Source organism: Chlorocebus sabaeus, chromosome 22, assembly GCF_047675955.1.
Source record: "Chlorocebus sabaeus isolate Y175 chromosome 22, mChlSab1.0.hap1, whole genome shotgun sequence".
NCBI lineage: Eukaryota > Metazoa > Chordata > Mammalia > Primates > Cercopithecidae > Chlorocebus > Chlorocebus sabaeus.
This window is the reverse complement of record NC_132925.1, coordinates 66,917,206-66,940,819: the sequence shown is the minus strand read 5'-3', so window position 1 is coordinate 66,940,819 and position 23,614 is coordinate 66,917,206. Positions and strand designations below refer to the sequence as shown.

The 23,614-nt window shown below is 44.4% G+C and overlaps 1 protein-coding gene across 3 annotated transcripts in view; it reads left to right on the top strand.

The window, feature by feature from the left end:
- The first annotated feature begins 2,233 nt into the window (after positions 1-2,233).
- GXYLT2 (glucoside xylosyltransferase 2) overlaps positions 2,234-23,614 on the top strand; it is an 81,650-nt gene continuing 60,269 nt past the window's right edge. Inside the window, exons 1-2 of one of the 3 annotated variants that reach the window (XM_007984999.3) lie at positions 2,234-2,700; positions 22,526-22,718. In XM_007984999.3, coding sequence (XP_007983190.1) covers positions 2,426-2,700; positions 22,526-22,718 — 468 coding nt within the window. In that variant the 5' untranslated portion in view covers positions 2,234-2,425. The remainder of the gene's footprint in view (positions 2,701-22,525; positions 22,719-23,614) is intronic. The other 2 variants (XM_038003654.2, XM_038003653.2) reach the window with 2 other exon arrangements.

Below are 23,614 nucleotides of genomic sequence, written 5' to 3'. Positions count from 1 at the left end.
CATCCAAAAAAATAAAAAATTAGAGGATGTAATTTTCAAAGAATCAGAGCAATCCAAACAAATCCAAAAGTTGGGTTTGGACTCAGTGGAAGGAGGCAAATCGGGCTCTTTTTTTTTTTTTTTTTTTGCTTCAGTGAGGTTCAAGAAAACTGAGTCCTCTCTTTGGTCCATTATTTTTTGGTGTTTAGGGCTAAAACCCTGGTTACTAATCAAGTGTTACTTTGACTCACTTTACCTTTGCTTATCCTTGTTGCATCTGTCCTCCCAGAGGTAGAAGGGAGGGGGCAAGACAGAGTTGGGAATGCCTGCTTCTCTGGGCCACGTGTCAACATAATGGTGGCCATTTCTAAACCTGAAAGGTCTAAACATCAGGCCTTAGCCTGGCCTAGTGTTTCTCAACAGGGTCCCATGCTGGCCCAGGATAGTTTTCGTTGTTGTCATGTCCTGAGCATTGCAGGAGGTTTTGCATATGCTAGTAGAACCTGTCAGCCTTCCCACAATTTCAGATGCTTCCGAGTAGGATGGCACCTTCCCCCTCATCTTTGAGAACTAATGAATTCTTTGCGCTTACTCACCTACAACATGTCCCCCACACTGAACTTGCACCCTGCTATTTTCTAGATGTCTGCTTGGCAAGAGCTTCCAAATTACTAAATATTCTCATCCCTAGAACTTTAAATACAATGGGTTCTCAAGGAATTAAAATAAAATTCTAATATGAGAATAATTCAGAATATAACTGAATTTTAGATTATTTATAAAGCAACATGGAATCTTGTAGAAACTCAGCGACAGGCTGGGCACGGTGGCTCACGCCTGTAATCTCAGCACTTTGGGAGGATGAGACGGGTGGATCACTTGAGGTCAGGTGTTCAAGACAAGCATGGCCAATGTGGTGAAACCCTGTCTCTACTAAATATACAAAAATTAGCCGAGTGTGGTGGCGCAGCCTGTAATCCCAGCTACTTGGGAGGCTGAGGCAGGAGAATGACTTGAACCCGGGAGGCGGAGGCTGCAGTGAGAGCTGAGATTGCACCATTGCACTCCAGCCTGGGCGACAGAGTGAGAAAAAAAAAAAAAAACTAAAAAACTCAGGGACGTTGTTATAACTAGTGTTCTTTGTTCTGTGGTGTACTGAAAAGAGAGTTAATGGAGTCCTGGCTGTCAGTTCACCGTGAGTCATAAGAGGATGTGTCCTAATGTTTCATATTTGTAACTGGGGATCCCCTGGAAGAATCGTCTGGAAATTATGACCTTCATCTGGCGATTGTAGCTGTTAAAGTCTCCAAAGAAGCCATTCTTACATTGTGTTGTGAAATTATTACTCTCTCTCAAATCTGTGCCAGAAAGAAAATACAATGTGTGTTTATGTATATATGATAAGCTATGTTTTATTGAACTAATCATTACAGAACTTTTATTGGGCACTGACCGTGAGCCAGGCACTGTGCTAGTTTCTTTGAAGGCATTATTTAATTTAATGCCCACAAAACGCCTCTGTAGTAACCAGTATTGTCATTCCCATTTTGCACGTAAGGAAGTTAAGGCTTAAGAAAGTTGTGCAGCTTCCTCAGGATCACCAAGCCAGTTAAGTGACAGTGTCAGATTTCAAATCCAAACTTTGAAATTCATTCTCTAATTTCTTCAGACTACATGGATCTGTTCTGGCCAGTCTAGCTGTCCCAAGTTCTACTTTGGTGTTTTGAGTCTGAAGCCCCAACTACTAATCACGTGTTACTTTTACTCTCTTTGCCTTATTGCATGTGTCCTTGTTGAATATGTCCTCCTCCAGGAAAAAGGGAGGTGACAAGACAGAGGCAGAAATAGGGGTTTATTCAACAGATATTTACTGGACACCACCACCCGCAGATCCCTGCACTGGGCAAACAGGACAGAGATGTTCCTGCCTGAAAGGATGTGTGGATAAGTGCACAAATATGTGGATAGATGGATAAAATAAATAAGGAGGAAACACATGGAATACATCAACAAATAACTGAATCATGGCATGATGACAATCCGCGGGAAGAGTGGATGGCATGGGTGGGTGAGTGAACGGGGAGGTAAACGAACGAACGAATGAATGAATGGAGTGGTTTTGAGTCTGAGCTACCAGAACTCCGAGCGCCTAGCGGCGGGCGGGTGGGCGGAGGGGCGGCTACTCCACACAGTACGGTAGGCTCAGGCTGCTCCTCCTGGAGCCCCGCTCTCACCGCCTCCCCCTCCTCTCCTCCCTCTCCTCCCTCTCCTCCTCCTCCGCCGTCGCCGCCGCCGCCGCCGGCCGCCCGCCGGCCGCCACGACCCCAGTCCCCGGCGGGCGGGCGGAGGAGGCGACCGCCGCGCGCTGCTGCACTCGTCCTGCCGCCGCCGCGATGCGCAGAGGGACCGAACCTCCTGGGGGCCGCCGCCGCCGCCGCGCCGCACCATGAAGCTCCGCAGCAAGGCGGCGGCGCTGCTCCTGCTCGCGCTGGCCGCGCTGCTGCTGGCGCTGCTGTCCCTGCGCGCTGGCCGCGCTGAGCCCCCGGCGCCTCCCGCACGCCCCGCGTCCGCCCCGCAGCGCCACCCCGCGCCGGTCCCCGCGCGCTGGCCGGCACCGGGCGCCCTCCCCGTGGCCAGCCCGGGAGTTCGGAGGCGCCGGCCCCAGCGTCCGCGCCCCCGAGCGGGCCGCCGGGGCGCTGCGAGACTGGAGAAGTTGGCGAGGTGAGTCGTGGCAACCCCAGAATCCCATCTGCGGACCCGTGTCTCGCTCCCTACACCCGTGCCAAGTCCAAGGGAGGCTTTGGGCTGGAGAGACAGACTTCCAAGTTTCACCCACGGGCTGCCCACTTCTGTTTCTTAGCCCGATAGAAAAGAAGACCCACCTCGGTGGAGTCCCTCTAACAGCTCAGTGCTGATAATCACGTACATTTTTGAAGTGTCAAGGAAAGTGGTTTCGTACATTAAATTTTTTAACTGTCAAGGCAAGGCGTATTTTTGCACTTTTGCAAACATGCACCCTTTGTTTAATTTGTCAAATGCCATCACAATGCAAGAATGCTTTATCTAATTCTCATGTTTCACTGGAGAATTTTGCGGAAACCTTAGATCTGATTGAGTTGGAAAAGTTAGATGTTTACCAAGGACTGGCAGCCTCTCGTTCAACCTGGAGTACCCCCATGCTTAGAACAGAAGAGACACTTGACCTAAGTTTATTAAAAAGTTCTCTCCTTGAAAGGACTGATGCGTGGCACAGAAAAGACAGAGTGGGGGTTTCCAGATCCTCATTCTGTTTCAGGCTCAAGTGTGGTCAAAGGGTTCTCCTACTAGAAAAACATCTTAACCTTCGACCTTACGTTTGATACTCTCTTTCCCTACACAAAGCTTAACACGCGGAGGCTTTTCATCAGAGCGCTTTATATTTGGCCTTAGGGTTGCTGGAACGCCCTGCAGGTTAGGGATTTGCGTTCATTTCCTTTGTTGTGGAGGGCTTTTCAACAATCCCCTTGTCTTCTAGTGAGTCTGTTTCATCTGCCCTTTCAAAACTGTTGTTTCTAACTGCCAATGCAACGTCCTTGTTTGCTGGGCTCCTTAATTTCAACCTGAAGGGAGTTGAAAAATTCCTTTTAACCATAATGACTAAATCTCTTTGGTGCTTTTACTGTAACTAAGAGAAAAGACATGAAACCTCAAGAAGTAGCTGTGTCAGCTTTTGTTTCCCTTCTGCCTCACTACAGATGGGTACTGACAAGTTTTAGAGGGAAAAAGACCCCAACAATCTGTCACTTTAAAGTACTTATAACACTTTACAGCCCCTTCTGGATGTGTACAGTCTTTAAGGATATGTCTGTTAGGAAATTAATAGGATTTCTCCTCTTCTATACTGGTGTTTCTTATGATGGATTAATTAGGGTTTAACTGCAAGTTTAATATGATTGCTAAGTTTGATGGGACAACTGGTAAGATAATAATAATGTCACCCTTAACATTGTTAACCTATTGCCAGGGATATTGCTAACCGCAGTACATACAAATAGTCACAGTTAACACTTACATACACAACTACATAATCCACACCATAATCTCCCCCAACCCCCACTGCCTTTTTTTTTTTTTTTTTTTGAGACAAAAAAAAATCATGGCACATGCAGTGCCATGATCTCTGCTCACTGCAACCGCCACTTCCTGGGTTCAAGCCTCCCAGGTTCATGTGATTCTCGTACCTCAGCCGCCAAGTAGCTGGCACACAGGCGTGTGCCACCATGCCCAGCTAATTTTTGTATTTTTAGTAGAGGAACGGGGTTTCACCATATTGGCCAGGAACTTCTGAGCCCAGTGATCCACCTGCCTCAGCCTCCCAAAGTGTTAGGATTACAGGCGTGAGCCACCGTGCCCTGCCCACACCATAACCCTTTGATGGTGGTTTTCAAAGTGTGGACTTTAGACCAGTTGCACAGGCATCATCTGGGAACTTGTTAGAAATGCAGATTCCTGGGCCCCACCCTAGCCCTACAGAATCAGAAGCTTTGGAGCGGGGGGGGGGGGGGGGGGGGGGGGGGGGGGGTGGTCAGCAACCGTGTTTTAACAAGTCCCTCCCATTGTTTCTCATGCACAACAAAGTTTGGTAAAGTGCTTTGCAAAGCACCAATGGTATCCCCACTTTTCAGATGAGGAAAATGTTGCACAAGGGTTAGCAGTTTTTCCAAAGTTCACAGGTAACCTGGTAGAGAAAGATAAAGATCCAGGCAGTGTGGACTCAGGTTGAGCACTTACGTGCTATGCTGATGTCATGCCATAGACTTGCCTGCAATTCGTAATTTTACTGAGATGTTTTTTAAAGAAACACTAGATTTTTGGATCTGTCTCATTCTTCAAGGTGTTGAGAACAGTGGCGCAGCATCTTTTTGTCTCTGTCTGAACAAAGTGGCTCTGACTAGGAGGAGATCATGAACAGAATCCAAATGGATGTTTTAGGGAAGGACTATTTCCAGAAGCAACAGTACCCTTGAAGCCATTTTTCTTTTGAACATATCTCTTAGATTATCATGGAAATCATGGCCAACACCATAGGAATAAAGAACAAAATTTTAAAACTGGAAAAGGAGTAAAAAACAAAAGCCACAGGAAGTCTCAGGCTCAAATGCATAAACAGTTGACATTTTCTGGGACTTATTTATTGTTTCTCTTGCTACCTCGACAGAAATGGCAGCAGAAGACTCTGAAGTTGTGAGGGAGTAGGAGGATCTCTGCTAGGTCTCCTTTATTGCTTTCCTAATTCTGCTTGGGTTAAATTTTTGTGGTTTAGGAGGAATTTCATTTAGGGAGGGAAGAGAAAGCCTCGTGTTTTCAAAAAACGAGTGCTTTAATCTCTTTACATGGCTAGAATCCAGAAGAGATGAAGGCTACGTGATCTCATTTCTCTGGTCTGGGGAGGGTCAGGCTTGTGGTTGTAGTTAGCTGAGAGCCTGGAGTTGGATGTGACACAGTCCACCACCTGCTTACCATCCACAGCCTGTGCTGCCTCGCCTCCCACAGGGGGCTGCTGTAAGTGAAGTTCTGCCACGTCAACGCAGGAAACATAGCACTCTCCTTCCACATCTTGTTTTCATTTTACAGAAGTTTCCAAGGACTTGCCTCGTTAGTAGGCAGACCCTTCAATTTTATAACTAGTCATTTGTATACAATCTGTCCTGTGGTGGCCTCCTTCTCTATAAATATAAAGCCAGGAGGTAAGTAAGGTCTGAGCTTTTCTGTCAAGGGGGGGATTTGAAAACGGACACCATTCTGGAAGCAGCAGTCCTAGTGCACAAAAGAAATGAAATCTTCCTTCTATTTTGGCTTATTGGTGATTTATAGCTGGCTGACTTCCAAAAAGAATCTGAGACGATGTATAGTAAAAGACACATATACAATAAGTCCATTGAAATGGTATGAAAAATGAAAAGTCATAAAGAAGAGGGGTAAATAAATACTGTTCATCAAAAATAAACAGTACTTCTGTTAGTAGGATTAAGTGTTAAATTTAAGCCTGGCAGCCATTTCAAAAAGGGAACCTTGAGGGGCTGCCTCATTTTCACTGAATAAGAGGAAAGGTTTATCAAGAGAGATATTTTTTTTTTCCTGAAACTGAATCATAAAATGAGAATTGTACTTGGGAATAGATTTTAGACATCAGAAGACTCGCTCTAGGTTGCTTCTGAAAACTCCTCCTTGAGCCTACATGTGGAAAAGGAAGGTTAACTGCTAATCAGCGCAATATAGGAAAGAAGTTGTCACGTGGAGTTCAGCAAATTGGGTTCTAGTCCAAAGCCGTTTCACCTTATTTTCTTCATCTATGAAATGAGCAAATTAATCCAAAAGTTGTCTAAGATATCTTCCAGCTCAGACATTTGATGATCCTGTGATGAGATCATCAAGTTTAGCAGCAAAAGCCCAACAATGGCTATTGCATGGCTCTTTGTGCTAACTCTTGCAAAATCACTGTTTCCCATTTATGGGCTCCATCCTAGGGCTCTTACTGATTACTCAACCGCAACCCTGTCCTGAACTTTATTCTTTTTCTTCTGTGTTGGCCTGGATATTACTGTTTCTCTTAAAATATGGCTTCTAAGGGAGACTTAAGCTACCTTTAAGCCCTGTAGTTTTCCTCTGCCATTTTATTCCATAGTCATTCAGCAAATGTGATTGCACATTTACTCTGTCAGGCACTCCTGGTACAATGGTGAATGGAGTTGCTGCCCTCCCAGAATTTGGGGATGAGGGAAAGGAGACAATACAGAAACACATTACACTTGGCAGCCTCCCCAGCTGCTCCAATGAAAGGAAGCGTGTGTCTCATCAAGAGGCACCATTTCCTGCAGTTCCCTTTAGTGTCTGAGATAAGTCTTCTCTGAGTGTTCAAACCTGAATAAAGATCTCACTAAAAGGGATGGTGTTCTATAAAAAAATGCTTCATCTATGTCCATCCTATAATTAGCTTATAACCCCAGAGCACATTAAAGGTGTCTGAATCTTGAGTACTGTCTATGATACTATGTAGTGTGAGTCTTGATTCTATCCACAATTTATTTTTGTTGATTGGTCCATGAATCCCCTCGATCACCCTCCACACCTACTCAGTCAGTAAGCCCTGTTGGTTCTGTCTCAAAAATATATCCCCAGTTCCACCATTTCCGCTCCATAGTTACTTAGTGAGGTCCTAACCACCATCATTCCCTAGCTGGACACCTACAGGTGCCTACTCTCTGGTTTGTGTGGTTCCACTCTAGCGCCCTCTACAGTCCATTTTCCTTATGGCCGCTGAAATAATCTGTAATAGGTAGACCAGATGGGGTCCACCTATTTGCTGGTTGAAGCCCTCCAGTGATTGACTTCCTATCACACTAACAATAACTTTAAGTTTCCCGGTGTGGCCTTTGAGCCTTTGCCTGATCTCAACCCCAGTTAGTTTTCTGGCCTCCTCTTCTACCACTCCCCATTCACTTGCTCTGCTTCAGCCACACTGGGCTTCAAATACACCAAGCCCATTCCTGCTTCAGTAGTATGCATCTCTCTAGTTCTGGAATGTTTGCACACATCCTAGCATGGCTAGCTCCTCCGTTTCTTTCAGGACTGTTCTCAAATGTTTTCTCCTAAGGGGGTCCTCTCCATCACTCTCTTCTTCCTTACCCTGTTTAGTCTTTTGTTTTTCACAGCACTCATTGTGTGAATATTGTATGTTATTTGCTCCTGCCTCCTCACGTACACTTAACAGTGTTCTCCTTAACTCACTATTTCACTGACTCCTAAAACAGAGATGATCTCATAGTAGATACTCAATACATATTTGTTGAATGAACTAAGGAATGGGTGTAGGAACTGCCTGTGCCAGCCCTGTTCCAAGATTTACTTATAATATTAAGTTCCTTATTATATAGTAATATTCAAAATGGTCCCATACCCTTTTGAAGAATAGTGAGGGTCATTAATAGTAACACCATTAAAAGAGAGGGACGTTTTTCCTTTTAAATAGGTTTTATTATTTTTTATTACTTTTATTATTTGGGTTTTTTTTTTTTTTTTTTTTGGGATAGTGTCTCACTGTGTCGCCCCAAGAGAGAGTCTAAGCCCACCATGATGATCCATGCCTTTCATAATGTGAGCTTCTTGTATCCAGGACTAAGCCTGTGCATACACTCATTTCTCTGCCAACAGCTGTTGGTCTACAGGTGTGTCATATGACCCAAACTGGCCCAATCAGCCAGAAGGAAAGAACTTATTTTACATTGTTAAACAAAAGACTCCATCTTCTAGACACAACCAAGGAAATAAATAGCCCCAGCTGCCACCATGATTGTAAGGGAATCATCTTTAGGATGAAGCCATCTGTTTGGGCAGTAGAGAAAGAAAATACAGGTCCTTGAGGACACCACTGAGTCCCAGAATCAAGGCATCCTGAGGTCTAACGTTTCTTGGGCCCTGTGTTGGAGTTGAGAGTTCTGTTATCGCATCCAAAATCATCTTAGCTGAACCAGATGATTCTTTTAAATCAAAATCTTGGGACTATTGATGGAGAGAAAGGGGAATAGTTGGGCGGGGGCACCCAGGAAGTGAGCATCCACCATACCCCAGAGCAGCCATTATGTGCACTTGACCTTATCAAAGCCTGCGGGTGACTTACCAGGGGTAGGTTCCTGAGCAAAATCAGAGCTTTTCTTAAGGATTTTTAAAAATTGGGATCAGAGACTATATGGTAAATCAGCAATAGCTTGAGCATACCTTAGAATGACCCTGCATGCCAGATGCACCTGAATGTGTGTTCCAACCTAGGGAATCCTGGAGTGGCCAACCCAGAGATTCATGCTTATGTTCTATGAGGAACATCTGAGCCCTCGTCCTGCCCCGTGGAACACGGGCTATGCAGGGGATTAAGGCCTTGAGTTTTGGGTTGCGTGAAGATTGCCAGGTGGAGGTTGTTGAGGGGAGGGTGGTAAGTGAAAATGCTATAATATGTAAACTGCACACCTTTTGCAAACAGTTGCGGTTGTTCTGCCCAGCCCTTCCCCACTGGGCTGTGCAGTCATCTTGTCCAACCCACCGCCACTGGACTGCATGTAAGGCGGTCCTCCTGCCCAGCCCACTGCCACTGGACTCTCTCCCTTATATGGAAGCCCCCAGTAAAACCCCAGGTCTCATTTGCTGGCTCTGGGTCTCTTCTTCAGCCTCTTGAACCTGGTGCCTTCCCCATTGAGGTTAATAGGGGTTTGGTACAACGAAGACCTAAGGGAACAGCATAAGGGCAGATTGTTTCTAGTGGCTGAAGCTGTTAAGCAACTCAGGGACTGCAACTGTATTTCTGCCAGTGGGGAAGGCTGTCCTGCAATAGGAGCTAATGGAAACCAAGATGGTATGGAGAGATGAGAAGTGATGCAGAGCAACCCAGATGGGGTGGGGTGGGGTGGGGTCAGGTGGGCTGGCAGTGTTGTGCAGGCCAGCGGAGCGGGGCCAGGGCTGGGTGGGGGTGGTGGGCAGCTCCCAGCACTGTTCCCAAGGCCAGCTTCTTGCCTTTCACTGTCTCAACCATTTCTAGATTCTGTGATGTAATGAATTCCCCTCTTTTTCTTAATCTAGTTTGACTTGCATTTGTTATTTGCCACCAGAGAGTCCTGACTAATTTGAATATGTAGCACCTGCTTTTAACACTTTTACTAAATTCAGTAAATACTGGCCATATTGACACTGGGCATTTTAAAACTCACAGGTGAGAGTCTTTGGAAGAGAATTTGAGAACAGATTTGTTTTCCTTAAGAATACTTCATTTATAATTCACTGTAAAAAAAAGACAAAATTTTATGTTGTACGTGTTTTAGCACAATTTTACAAATAATATAAAGAAAATAAGATACTTCTGTTGAAGATAATATTCATTTTACATTTCCCTTAAATATTCCCCAGCATTTGTTTCAGATTATGAAGTTCTGAAAACTCCTCCTGGAAAAAGAAGTTTTTTGACATGATACCTTCATTGGGAGTTGCTGATTTTGTGCCAGTAAAGAGTGACCTTCATATATTTCAAGTGACTTTTAGATGATCCCCTATCTCTTTTAGCAACATGAGAGACTGTAATCTCATATGGTACAATTTATAAACCAAGCTTTACATAAGACAATAGAGAATACATAATCCAAAATATGACTGTCTTTTATGAGTGAGAAAACTGAGATCCGAGAGGTGAAATAATAATGTACATAAAGCACCTAGCACAGTAGGTTAGCTCATGGGAGTCACCAAATGATTTGCTGTTCTGAGTACTATTATTATCCATCATTGCATTGTTAGGAATTGAGCCATAACTAGACCCAGCTAAGTACCCGTGTGACTTTGAACAAGTCAGTCCTCAGCAAATTGTGGCTTTCTCAGAAATAAGCTCAGTGACAAAATGAGACAACGCAGGTAAAATGCTGACACCAGAAACTCCCGGCAAGTGTTAGCAAGAGCTAAGATACAGATTCAAGGCTGGGCCTGGTGGCTCATGCCTGTAATCCCAGCACTTTGGGAGGCTGAGGCAGGAGGATCACTTGAGCCCAGGAGTTAGAGACCAACCTAGGCGACATAGTGAGACACCCATCTCTATTTCAGTTTTATATATATATATATTTTTAATGCAGATTCAAGCAGCCTTTTCTTGTTGGGATAGGTATGACTTGAGGAAGCTGAGACTTAGCTTCTGTATATAATAAAGGATACACCAATCTCAGTCTCCTGGTACTCATTAAAAGCTGAAGGAGTGTGGCCAGGCGCGGTGGCTCATGCCTGTAATCCCATCACTTTGGGAGGCTGAGGCAAGCAGATCGCTTGAGGTCAGGAGTTCAAGACCAGTCTGACCAACATGGTGAAATCTGGCCTCTACCAAAAATACAAAAATTAGCTGGGCATGGTGGCAGGCGCCTGTAATCCCAGCTACTCTGAAGGCCGAGGCAAGAGAATCGCTTGAACCCGGGAGGCGGAGGTTGCAGTGAGCTGAGATTGTGCCTCTGTACTCCAGCCTGAGTGACGGAGTGAGACCTTGTCTCAAATTAAAACAAAACAGAGCAAAAGGTTTACTAGCAGTTCAAATCCGGTTTGTAGTAAGATAGAGTATTGATACATAAAATAATGTACTTTTTGCTGCCCTGCCTAGCCTGGTTTTGGCATGGATATAACGTATTTAGAGGAAAATGAAGGCTTCTGATGAATTTCACATTAATACTTAATTATGATGATAACTAATATTGAATGATGATTTAAAATATGCCAGGTACCTTATTAAGCACTTCACTGCATTATTTCATTTAATCTTCATAATAACCTAGGAGGTAGGAACTCATATTGGATAACGCAGAACTCTTTCAGTTGCACGTGATAGAATGCCAGCTCATCCGTTTGTATCGCTTAGTCATAAAAGGGGTTTTAACTGGCTCGTAAAACTGGAAAGTGCAAAGAGATAAAGCTTCAGTCACAGGTGAGGCCAGGATTTCTAACCATCTTGCCTCCTTTTAGCTCTGCTTCCTTCTGTGTGGGCGACACTCTCAGGTCAGTTTTCTCCATGTAATGATTCCCAATAGGTCTGGGTGTGCAACCTCCTCTTCTAGTAGCCGCTAAGGGAAAAATTCCATCCAGCAAAAGTCCCAGGGCTGCCTCCGTTGACCTCACTTGACTAACATGTGTTTCCAATCACCGATGGCTACACATGAGATGTGCCTACAGCTGGTGGGGTGAGGGGCAGCTGATTCATCCCCTCCAAGCCTCATGAGCTGAGAACAGAAAAAGAGTGGTGTCCCCAAAATAAAATTAAGGCGCTTTTACCAGAAAGTCCTAAACATGGATGCCAGTAAGAAATCCCAAAACCCAAAGCAGATGTCCATTACCATCAGTATGCCCATTTTACAGATGAGGAAACTGAGGGCTAAAGGTGGTTAAAGCACTTGCCCAAGATAGGACAGTCACGTGGCAGGCCTAGAATTTGAAGCCAGGTCTATGTGCTTTTAGAGCAAAATTGCTGACCACCATGCTGTAGCTGAGAACAAATGTCACAATTTGAACCATTTGATAGCTTTCTAGAACCTCTCTAGTTTTTTTTAATTGTTCAGATTTGTAAGGAAAAAAACAAATTATGAAAATGATTCTACTTCAAGTTTAAAAGTTTTTATATATTTACATATGTATATACACACACCCACGTATATTGGGTATAACTCTGGAAGACAGCGTACCAAAATTTTAACAGTAGTTATGAAATTGGAATTGAGTGCCCCCCACTTTTGCTAGTGGTATTTAAAATTTTTTCTATGATATATGCACTACTGGTATATGCATTAAATAACTTAAAGTATAGAAATTACCATAAAAATTAAAAATCCCTTGATGGCCTGAGGCTTAGGAAGCTGGAAATTAGTTGGGGAGACCATTTTTCTTCGTTTCCTCCCTCTAAGCTTTAAAGTCCTTCATGTTCTTCTTCAGGAAATGAGACAGAAATGCTCCTTTGCGGAATATGTAATCCTCATCTAGTTCTTCTCTCTTGTATGTCAACAGCCATTTATTTCAAACTAGCACTGCCGATTCATATTTTAAAATCTCAATAACATGTTAATTTGGAAAGAAGAAGGAGATGGAGAAATAGAGTCTGCTGTATGTCAGGAACAATCATAAGGGAAAAAACGAAATGAGAATAGTCCAGGTGCCTTCGTAGAATTCTAGAGGGGGAATAAATCAACACAAATGTGAATAACCTCTGCGAATGGCAAATGGGTGGATTAGGAAGGTAGCGTTGGCAAAGGTCTGTTGTGGAGATCGTTCCCTGCACACGAGCACCGGGGGAGGCGTGGGAGACTGAAATGCAGTCCATGCCAGGAGCCCTGCATAGGGGCTGCATCTGCTCAGAGAGGGCTCTTTTTCTTTTCCTTTCTTTTCTTTTCTTTTTTTTTCAGGTGCAGTTTCACTCTTGTTGCCCAGGCTGGAGTGCAATGGTGCGATCTCGGCTCACTGCAGCCTCCATCTTCCAGGTTCAAGTGATTCTCCTGCCTAGGCCTCCTGAGTAGCTGGGACTACAGGCATGTGCCACCACGCCCGGCTAATTTTGTATTTTTAGTAGAGACAAGGTTTCACTATGTTGGTCAGGCTGGTCTTGAACTCCTGACCTCAGGTGATCCACCTGCCTTGGCCTCCCAAAGTGCTGGGATTACAGGCGTGAGCCACCACGCCCAGCCAGAGAGGGCTCTTTTTCTAACTTACTTGTGTGTGGTTCCAAATACAACATAATGACTAAAAGCATGGCCTCTTAAGTCTACCTCTCTGGGTTTGAATCCTTGCTGTGACACTAGTTTTAAAGCTTATGTATGTGCACAATGATGTCTAAAAGCAAACACACGCACGTATACACATAGTTGTAATTACCAACTTTAGGCTCTGAACACCTACCATGCATTAGACCTAGACTTTGTTTAAGAATATAGCCTCATTTCAGATATCATGAGCCAAGCTAAATATGTACTATTAATAATTAAATACATTTATCAAACAATGTCATGAAGCCCCCCATGGAGTTTTTTGGCACTCTCTTGGCATTATTCATATAACACCATGACTTCGAGGCAAATGCCAGCTCTTCTGTCTATCTTGAAAGATTTATGATATTTGATTTAACTCGAAACTATGGGTCATTAAAAGTTATTTAACTGTTAGCAAAGTCCTTAGTGTCATGTGTGGGTTCTGAGTCAAGAATCTAATCATGGCGTCAGGGGAGAAAATTTTTGTCTGGGGATTCATGCTTTCCAAAGCCTGTGGTTTGCAGGGAACTTTAGGAGTGACTCTCACTGCCAACACTTGACATGGCTATAATTATCCCTCTCCAGACTCTTCTTCCAGGGGCCATATCAAAGTGTTGTTTCCGCTTCCTGAACTGCCACTCTCTCCTCATTTGCAGACTTTCTCCATGTTAAAATAGCAAAAATGATTTCATCTTGCAAAATACTCCACTAGGGAGGGGGACATCACTAATCTATTCTTCCCATAAGGTGAGCATATTCAGCTTCTTAAAATTCATCTTCTACCATTTTTCCCCCACGTATTTCTGTTTCCTTCTGTAAGTAAAACTAGTTGCCAACAGCGCAGTTTAGGGCTGTATTTGAAAGAAGTGCAATTTTCCATCCAACTTTCCCTGCCAGTCTGTATGGCAGCCTCAGGTTCACCTGAGTTAATTTAGCTTGACAGTTCAGGAGAAGCACTGATAAGAGAAATAGCAGGAGATGGCAGAAAAGAGGGTCTGAGTAGAACCAATTACTCGCTTTAATAATTCAGTGTGTTTTGCAGTAATAGGCTACAAAGTAAATAGCACTACACATAAATGCCGTATTTCATTATTTATACACTCCAGAAATTGAAGTTTAATTAAGTCGCACGCTTGAGACTTCTAAACGATTAAGGAGACGCTTGTCTCAGGCACCATGGAGAGGAAGCATGGAAGTTGCTACTCCCTCCGAGCCTTCTGTGTTATTCTGAATATCATTTTTCATTTGAGCTTGGGGAACACTTGAGCCAGGACAACTAGGGCAACGTTTTACAAACCTCACTTATTCCCACATGGCATCACAATTCTTTTTTTTGAGATGGAGTTTCCCTCTTGTTGCCCAGGCTGGAGTGCAAATGGTGCAGTCTCAGCTCACTGCAACCTCCACCTCCCCAGTTCAAGCGATTCTCCTGCCTTAGTCTCCCAAATAGCTGGGATTACAAGCACCTGCAACCACACCCATCTACTTTTTTTTTGTATTTTTTGTGGAGACAGGGTTTCACCATGTTGGCCAGTCTGGTCTCAAACTCTTGACCTCAGGTGATCTACCCGCCTTGGCCTCCTAAAGTGCTGGTAATACAGGCGTGAGCCACCACACCTGGCCCACAATTCTTATGATATTGCTATACTACCATTACCTGCTTTAAAAATTTTTACAACATCTATCCATGTTATAAACGTTAAGTGCATTGATGTATTAATTTATTTAATAACAACTTTATTGCAGTTTAACTCAAGTACCTTTTAAAAGTATACAATTTGGGCCGAGCACAGTGGCTCACACCTGTAATCCCAGCACTTTGGGAGGCCAAGGTGGGCGGATCATGAGGTCAGGAGTTCAAGACCAGCCTGGCCAACATGGTGAAACCCTGTCTCTACTAAAAATACAAAAAATTGGCCGGGTGTGGTGGCTCACCACTGTAATCCAAGCACTTTGGGAGGCTAAGGTGGGCAAATCACTTGAGGTCAGGAGTTTGAGACCAGCCTGACCAATATGGTGAAACCTGTCTCTACTAAAAATACAAAAATTAGCCGGGCGTGGTGGCAGGCGCCTGTAGTCCCACCTATTCAGGAGGCTGAGATAGGAGAATTGCTTAAACCTGGGAGGCGGAGGTTGCAGTGAGGCGAGATCATGCCACTGCACTCCAGCCTGGGCGACAGATCTAGACTCTGTCTCAAAAAACAAAAAACAAAAAAAAGCTGGGCATGGTGGCACACACTTGTAATCTCAGCTAGTCAGGAGGCTGAGGCAGGAGGATTGCTTGAACTGGGACCTGGGAGGCAGAGGTTGCAGTAAGCCAAGATCACACCACTGCACTCCAGCCTGGACTACAGAGCAAGACTCTGCATCAAAAAAAAAAAAAAAAAAAAAAGTGTACTATTTGGTCGTTTTTAGTTTATTCAAAGAATTGTGCCTCCATCACCCCCATCGAATTTCAGAACATTTTCACATTTTCTTTTTTTTTTTGTGAGACAGAGTCTTGCTTGCTCTGTTGCCCAGGCTGGAGTGCAGTGGCACGATCTCGGTTCACTGCAAGCTCTGCCTCTTGGGTTCACTCTGTTCTGACAGGCTTCCGAGTAGCTGGGACTACAAGCGCCCGCCACCACGCCCAGCTAATTTTTTGTATTTTTAGTAGAGATGGGGTTTCACCGTGTTAACCAAGATGGTCTCAATCTCCTGACCTCGTGATCCACCCACCTCGGCCTCCCAAAGTGCTGGGATTACAGGCATGAGCCACTGCTCCCAGCCATTTTCACATTTTCATTACCCTAAAAAGAAACCCTGTACCTATTAAGCCATTAGTCACTTCCCATTTGCCCCTCCCCTTAGTTCCTGACAATGATTAATCTACTTTTTTACCTTTTTATTTTTTATTTTTTTGAGACAATGTCTTGCTATGTCGCCCAGGCTGGAGCGCAGTGTGCGATCTTGGCTCACTGCAACTTCCACTTCCTGCGTTCAAGCGATTCTCCTGCCTCAGCCACACAAGTAGCTGGGATTACAGGCATGCACCACCACGCCCAGCTAATTTTTACATTTTTGGTAGAGACGGGGTTTCTCCATGTTGGCCAGGCTGTTTTCAAACTTCTGGCCTCAAGTGATCTGCCTTTCTCATCCTCCCAGAGTGCTGGGATTACAGGCAAGCACCACCACCCCTTGCTAATTTTTATGTTTTTAGTAGAGATGGGGTTTCTCCATGTTGGCCAGGCTGGTCTCAAACTACTGACCTCAAGTGATCCACCCGCCTCAGCCTCCCAAAGTGCTGGGATTACAGGGGTGAGCCACTGCACCTCGCCTCATTAATATACTTCCTATCTCTGTGGCTTTGCCTATTTTGGACTTTTCATATATGTGGAATCATAAAATATGTGGCTTTTTATATTGTCATTACGTTCACAGGTTTACTGTTTTCAAGGTTCATTTATGTTGTAGCACACATCATATCATACTTGATTCCTTTTTACTGCCAAATAGTATTCCATTGTATGGATATTTGATGTATCAGTTTACCAGTTGATGGACATTTAAGTTGGACTTTTTGGCTATTTGGAATAATGCTGCTATTTGAACATTTGTGTACAACCTTTTATGTGGACACATGTTTTCAGTTCCTGTAGGTATCTAACTAGAATCGTTTGAACCCAGGAGGCAGAGTTGCAGTGAACTGGGATCGCACCATTGCACTCGAGCCTTTGCCACACGACAAGACTGCGTCTCAAAAAACAAAACAAAACAAAAAGAATAAGAAAATATTAAAATTCTTAAAAAGCATCAAGCTGAGACTTTATTGTTGTTGGTGTTATTGAAAAAGCACCGCAAATGCAATGGCTTTCTCACTGTGTAACTCAGTGTTACTTGCTGTATTGGAGTCTAAATGTTTACTAACACCTATGCATCACCCCATTGGAATACATGGAAATTAGGAGGCAGTAGGTCTTACGCAAGACCATTTCCACTTACATAGTACAGGTAATCCAGAGATGGCCGGGGTAGTGTTTGTTACACTTTTTGCTTTCTTCTCGTAGTCTGATGCTTTCCTTTAGAACTTGGGTAAATTTGAGAAACCATCAAAATTGCTACTTTCTTGAAAGGGTCATAGATGTTAACCCAGTAATTCCATTTCTGGGAATGTAAGTCTTAAGGAAAGGAGGAGAGGTGAGATGTGAGCTCAGATCCCTGGTTCCTGACCATAGCTGAACTATGAGTGGTGTGTAGTACAAGTGTGTTAGTATGCAGACTCCAGGGCCTCACCCAAGACCCATGGAATCAGAATCTCTGTGGGTTGGGAGTCTGCAGAATAACAGACACTGCAGATGATTATGATGCTGCCCCACATGGTGTCTGGTATCTCTTCCAGCCACAAAACTGGAAGAATGGTCACGATTTGGGTAGGGGTCATAGCAGTGAGCAACAAGGAGGGAATGGGTTCAGTGGGCATTTCAAAAGATAAATGAAGTGAATATGAGCGAGGCAGGAAGAGTCAAAGTTGATTAGAAACATCTTTTTAGGACCTATGTTGTGACTCTTATTATTTTGATTGCTAAGTTGTAAGTTTGTTTCAAATTGGTTTAAGCAAAAGGGAGTTTACTGGCTTAATAACTAAACTGCCCCAGGTTAGGGTCAGGTGCACCTAGATCCACGTAGTCACGGGAGATCTGCCCTGCCATCATCTGACTCTGCTTTTCCACTGCGATAGGTTGACTCCTGTTCAGGCTGTACCAGCATGGTTACCAGGATCGTTGCCATCAGCCCCTCCCTTAGCAACAGGTCCTTAAAATTTCTGGACAGCAAATGTTCACTCCAGTCCCCTTTTATAAAGTAAAAATAAGAACTTAAATATTAACCATCAGTCACAGCAGTGCTAGAATTCCCTATCACCCATTCCCTGCCCAATCCTAGTCATTCAAGGGGTTAAGGAGTCCTAGGTACCTAGACTGCACTCCCCTGGATCCTCACAGTCTTGAGTGACATTTGAGAGTGCCATCAGTAGGAGCTGGTGAAAGGCACACCACACCGGTGTCCTTAAACTTTATTATGCATTGTGACTGCACAGCACTAACACTGATTACCTAAAGCCTGAGATTTTTCATGTAATGTGAGAAGTAATAGGGTGAGGCCAGCAGAGGTCTCGTTAAATCCCAACCACTGATACTTGAACTGGCACCAGGAGAGGTTTTATTTTTCTTTTTTAGTACCTGTCACCAGACACTGTGAAAGATTGTCCCTAGCCCCTGCTTTTTGTACTGTGCAGACCCAAATCACTGAAGCCTGCAAAGAAGAGAAGAGGTGACCTGCTGTCTTGCGGGGCAGTGCATGCTTTTTTTTAATTAAAAAAAGAGTCAAATAGTTTGGGGCCACAAAAAGTAAAGATAATAACAAAATGAAGTGCCCACCGCTTGACTTAAGGAATAAGATTTTAATCAGAAATAACCACTATCCGGCCGGGCATGGTGGCTCATGCCTGTAATCCCAGCATTTTGGGAGGCCAAGGCGGGCGGATCACTTGAGGCAAGGAGTTCGAGACCAGCCTGGCTAACGTGGCAAAACCCCGTCTCTACTAAAGATACAAAAAAAAAAAAATTAACCAGGCGTGGTGGCCTCCCACTTGTAGTCCCTGCTACTTAGGAGGCTGAGGCATGAGAATTGCTTGATCCTGGGAGGTGGAGGTTGCAGGGAGCTGAGGTTACAGTGAGCTGAAATCACACCACTGTACTCCAGCCTGGGCAGCAGAGTGAGATTCTGTCCCAAAAAAAAAAGAAAGAAGAAAGAAAAGGGGAAAGGGGAAAGGAAAGGGGAAAGGAGAAAGGAAAGGGGAAAGGAGAAAGGAAAGGAGAAAGGAAAGGGGAAAGGAAAGGAGAAAAAAAAGGGGAAAGGAGAGGAGGGGAGGGGAGGGGAGGGGAGGGGAGGAGGGGAGGGGAGGGGAGGGGAGGGGAGGGGAGGGGAGGGAAAAAATAACCACTCTCCTGCATTTGTTTTGAGACAGTCTCACTCTCACCCAGCTGGAGTGCAGTGGCACCATCTCAGCTCATTGCAACCTCAGTCTCCCAGGTTCAAGCAATTCTCCTGCCTCAGCCTCCCAAGTAGCTGGGATTACAGGCACATGCTACCACACCCGCCTAATTTTTGTATTTTTAGTAGAGACAAGGTTTCACCATCATGGCCAGGCTGGTCTCAAACTCCTGACCTCAAGTGATCTGCCTGCCTCGACCTCCCAAAGTGCTGGGATTACAGGCATGAGCCACCGCACTGGCCTGTTGTTTTTCATCCTCTTTGGCCTTATGTTGGTACATGTCAGTCTGGTTTATTTTTTTTTCACTGCTATATGGTATTCACTTTAAAAACATAGCAAATATATTCACTTTTCTCCTTTGCATAGTCACTGAAGTTTATTACCTATTTTTCATTATCAATAAACAACGCTGCTGTGAACATTCTTGCATAGGTCTTGTGCAAATGTGCAAGAGTTTCTTCAGGTTATATATGCAGGAGTTGGACTGGAGGGGTGGAGGGTGTACCTCCATCTTCACCTGTGTTAAATGTTGCCAAATGGCTCTCCAAAGTGTTCAGTCCAACTTACACTGCCCCCACTAGCGCCTGAGCTGTCCCCTGCCCCATAGCCACATGACAGCTCAATATGGTCCAGCTTCTATTTTACTTTGTAATTTTTGCCAGTCTGAAAATAAAAATCAATCTCTTTATTATTTGGATTTGTACTTCCCTGATTACTAAGATTAAAACTTGTTATCCTTGCAGAAGCCCAATATGTAAAGCTAAACTAGATGGAGTCGTTCTGTTTGGGGGCAGGTGAGGGTGTTCGTATTTAAGATATCTAAGTGATTGCCTTTATAGTCTTAGTCCATTTGAATCATATGCATATCCCTAAATATTGGGCATAATCTTAAGCAAATGAGTTTGCATTAAATCTCTTTCGTAGCGTTTTTCAGCTAGTGTCTTGACTGATTTTTAGAGATTGGCTGTCATTTTAGCATCATCTTTAACATCTCCTTCACATCCCTTTACATGTGAATTGGGAGTTGGCTTAAATAGCAAACATGAAAACCCAGCCATGAAGCCAAGGAAGAGACCAGGCCTGTGAGTCTTGCAGGCAGGGGTCCTCACATTCTTCAGGCAGATCCCTGATTTAGTGCCTTTGTTCTGCTGTCCCCTCTGCATGGCATGCTCCTCCCCCCAGATGTGCATATGGCTCCCTACCTCCCCTCTTGTAGGTCATTTGCAGAACTCACCTTAGTTAGGCCTTTTCCAACTGGGCACTGTCAGGAATATGCTGCCCCAGCCCACCAGCCACTCTTGGTACCCCCATCCTGCTCCACTATGTATTCCCTTCATAGTACTTATTACTGTCTAGCTTTCTATGTAAATTATTTAGTTACTATCTACTTTGACTCTTATTTATTTTTGTGTTTCCCTTATTCCTTGCAGAATGTAACTTCCTCCAGTGCAGGCGTCTTTATTTTGTTCACTACTGTCTTTCTATTATAATGTCTACACATGATAGTACTTAGTAAAGATTTGTTGATTGATAAATGATCTGGAGTTAGCAAGGAAAAGAGGGCAGAGAAGAGCATTTCTGAAATAAAGAGAGACAGACAATGTATGTGCCAAGACCTGGAGGCAACACAGCGTGGTCACTTGCGCTGGAAGTGAAACAGAATATGACTATGATTGTGAATGGCCGCCTTTCTAGGTTAGGGTATTGGGGGCAGTTGTGAGATACGTAAGTAGCAACCATAGTCAGCAGCTTCGACTTGATCTTGGGGGCACTGGGGAGCCCTTGCGTGATTTTAATCAAGAGAATAACACAATCCTATTTGCATTTTAAAGGAACATCACCCTGGCACCAACCAGGAGAAAGCATAGGCTGGGGGTTAAAGATAAGATTGGAGACAGGTGGACCACCCAGAGGGCTGTCTCAGTGATCCAAGGGAAGGGAGATGGTGGCCTCACCAGATAATGAATGGCAGGGAGAATGGAGAGAAGTGGACAATTTCCAGAGATACTTGAGATATCTCTACTGTCTTTTCCTGTGATCCCCAAAGTAGATGGAATCCAAGTAACCCTCCGCATCTGGTCTTAGCTGAGCCATGAGACTGTGCCTCTGCTAAGCATGCTCATAAGTAATCAAATTGGGAAGCTTTCCAAAATGCTCCACCCACATCTTCAACTTTCCTCCTGGTGAAAGAAATCTGGAGCAAGACTGCCATTATTCAACCATGCAGTGAATAATGGAGCAGCAAGCTGATTGAACTCGAAGTTTTTGGAAGGAAGGTAGCATTTGACATCCAAGTTCCCCTGGTCTCCAAATCTTTTGTGCAAGTAAATTAGTTTCATTTGTCTCAGGGCACCTTTTCCAGGCCAACTTCTTCCAACTTGCCTGCAAATGTTTCTCTGTGGTGTGTTTGAGGCTTGGCTGCATCCCCTGGTCTGGAACAAATCTTTTATTACTAGGAAATAGCTGGATGATGATTCTGGACCCTTGGACCCTATCCCTCTGTCAGCTGTTGACTCAGTATATGATACCTTGATCATTTTCAGTTTAACCTGCCCCCTCTCCTGCCTGTTTCTCATTAATGTGAATTTCATACTGGAAGATGAATTTCATACCCACCACCTCACCAGTATTGGCGAGACAGTCAGGATTAACACCTGTTTCTTCAAGACTCTCCTGAGATGTAGTCAGGGCACATATGTTGTTTTCTTTTCTCACCTCCCAGACTTGCATGACTTGCTTTGGTCCAGTGGTCATGCATTCCACCCCAACCTAAAAACATCCAGATGATGGGAATATCGTGTTGCTCGTTTCACATGGGAAAGCCACAACCCACCCTCCTCTTGTTCAAGTTGCATTCAAATCTAATTTCCACGGCCTGTGCGAGTGGGAGCTCCACAGCCCTTGTGTCAGCTGTCGAAGTTTAGCAATACTATTTCCAAACATGGGCCAGTAGGCAGCCAGCAGGCACTAGACAGCTGAGTGCTGGCAGAAAAAGCCTCAGACACCTATAGCAGTCCAAACAGTGACTCATCCTGCTATTGCCAGGATAAATATGGGAATAAATGGTATTTTTCTCTAAGCAGGAAGAATTGTCAAAATGCTTATCACTTTATAAAATATAACAGATTGTGCCTGATCATGTTTTGAAATGTTCTAACCATTCACTCGCTGGTGTTTTGTTGTTTTTACTTTTTTGAGTTTAGTAATAGATTTCACTTGTCTTCCTTCTTCCTAGAAGGCCTGGAGAACCCAGGAGTTTCCAAGCTGTGCTGCCACCCGAGCTCTGGATCCACCTGGCTGTGGTGGCCTGTGGCAATCGGCTGGAGGAGACACTGGTCATGCTCAAATCAGCTGTGCTCTTTAGCCACAGGAAGATCCAATTCCACATCTTCACTGAAGACTCTCTGAAGCCCGAGTTTGATAAGCAGGTGAATTTGCAGAAATCATGGCACAGTGTTTACTGAGTACAAACAGACTACGTTTTAGGAACTGCATATTCTGTTGACTAATGTATTTTGCTGCATGTTCAATTGTGTGACCTTGAACACTTGACTCTGAACCTCACTTTTTGGTAATACAGGAATAATTACACCTATCTCATAGAGATATGGTGAGGATTGAATGAGGACAGGGTCTCACTCTATTGCCCAGGCTAGAATACAGTGGTACAATCTTGGCTCTCTGCAGCCTCAACTTTCCAGGCTCAAGTGATCCTCCCACCTCAGCCTCCCAAGTAGCTGGGACCACAGGCACGCACCACCATGCCTGGCTAATTTTTGTATGTTTTTTAATAGGGACAGAATTTTGCCATGTTGCCTAGGTTGGCTTAAGCAATCTGTCCACCTCAGCTTCCCCAAAGTGCTGGGATTACAGGCATGTACCACTGTGCCCAGCCCCTGGTTTTTTTTTTCTTTTTCTTTTTCCTTTTTCTTTCTCTTTTTTTTTTTTTTTTGAGACAGAGGCTCACTCTGTTGCCCAGGTTGGAGTCCAGTGGTGTGATCTTAGCTCATTGCACCATCTGTCTCTTGGGTTCAAGTGATTCTTCTGCCTAGCCTCTGAGTATCTAGGATTACAGGCATACGCCCCCATGCCCGGCTAATTTTTGTATTTTTTTTTTTTTTTTGAGATGCAGTCTTGCTCTGTCGCCCAGGCTGGGGTGCAGTGGCCGGATATCAGCTCACTGCAAGCTCCGCCTCCCGGGTTTACGCCATTCTCCTGCCTCAGCCTCCCGAGTAGCTGCGACTACAGGTGCCCGCCACCTCGCCCAGCTAGTTTTTTGTATTTTTTAGTAGAGACGGGGTTTCACCATGTTAGCCAGGATGGT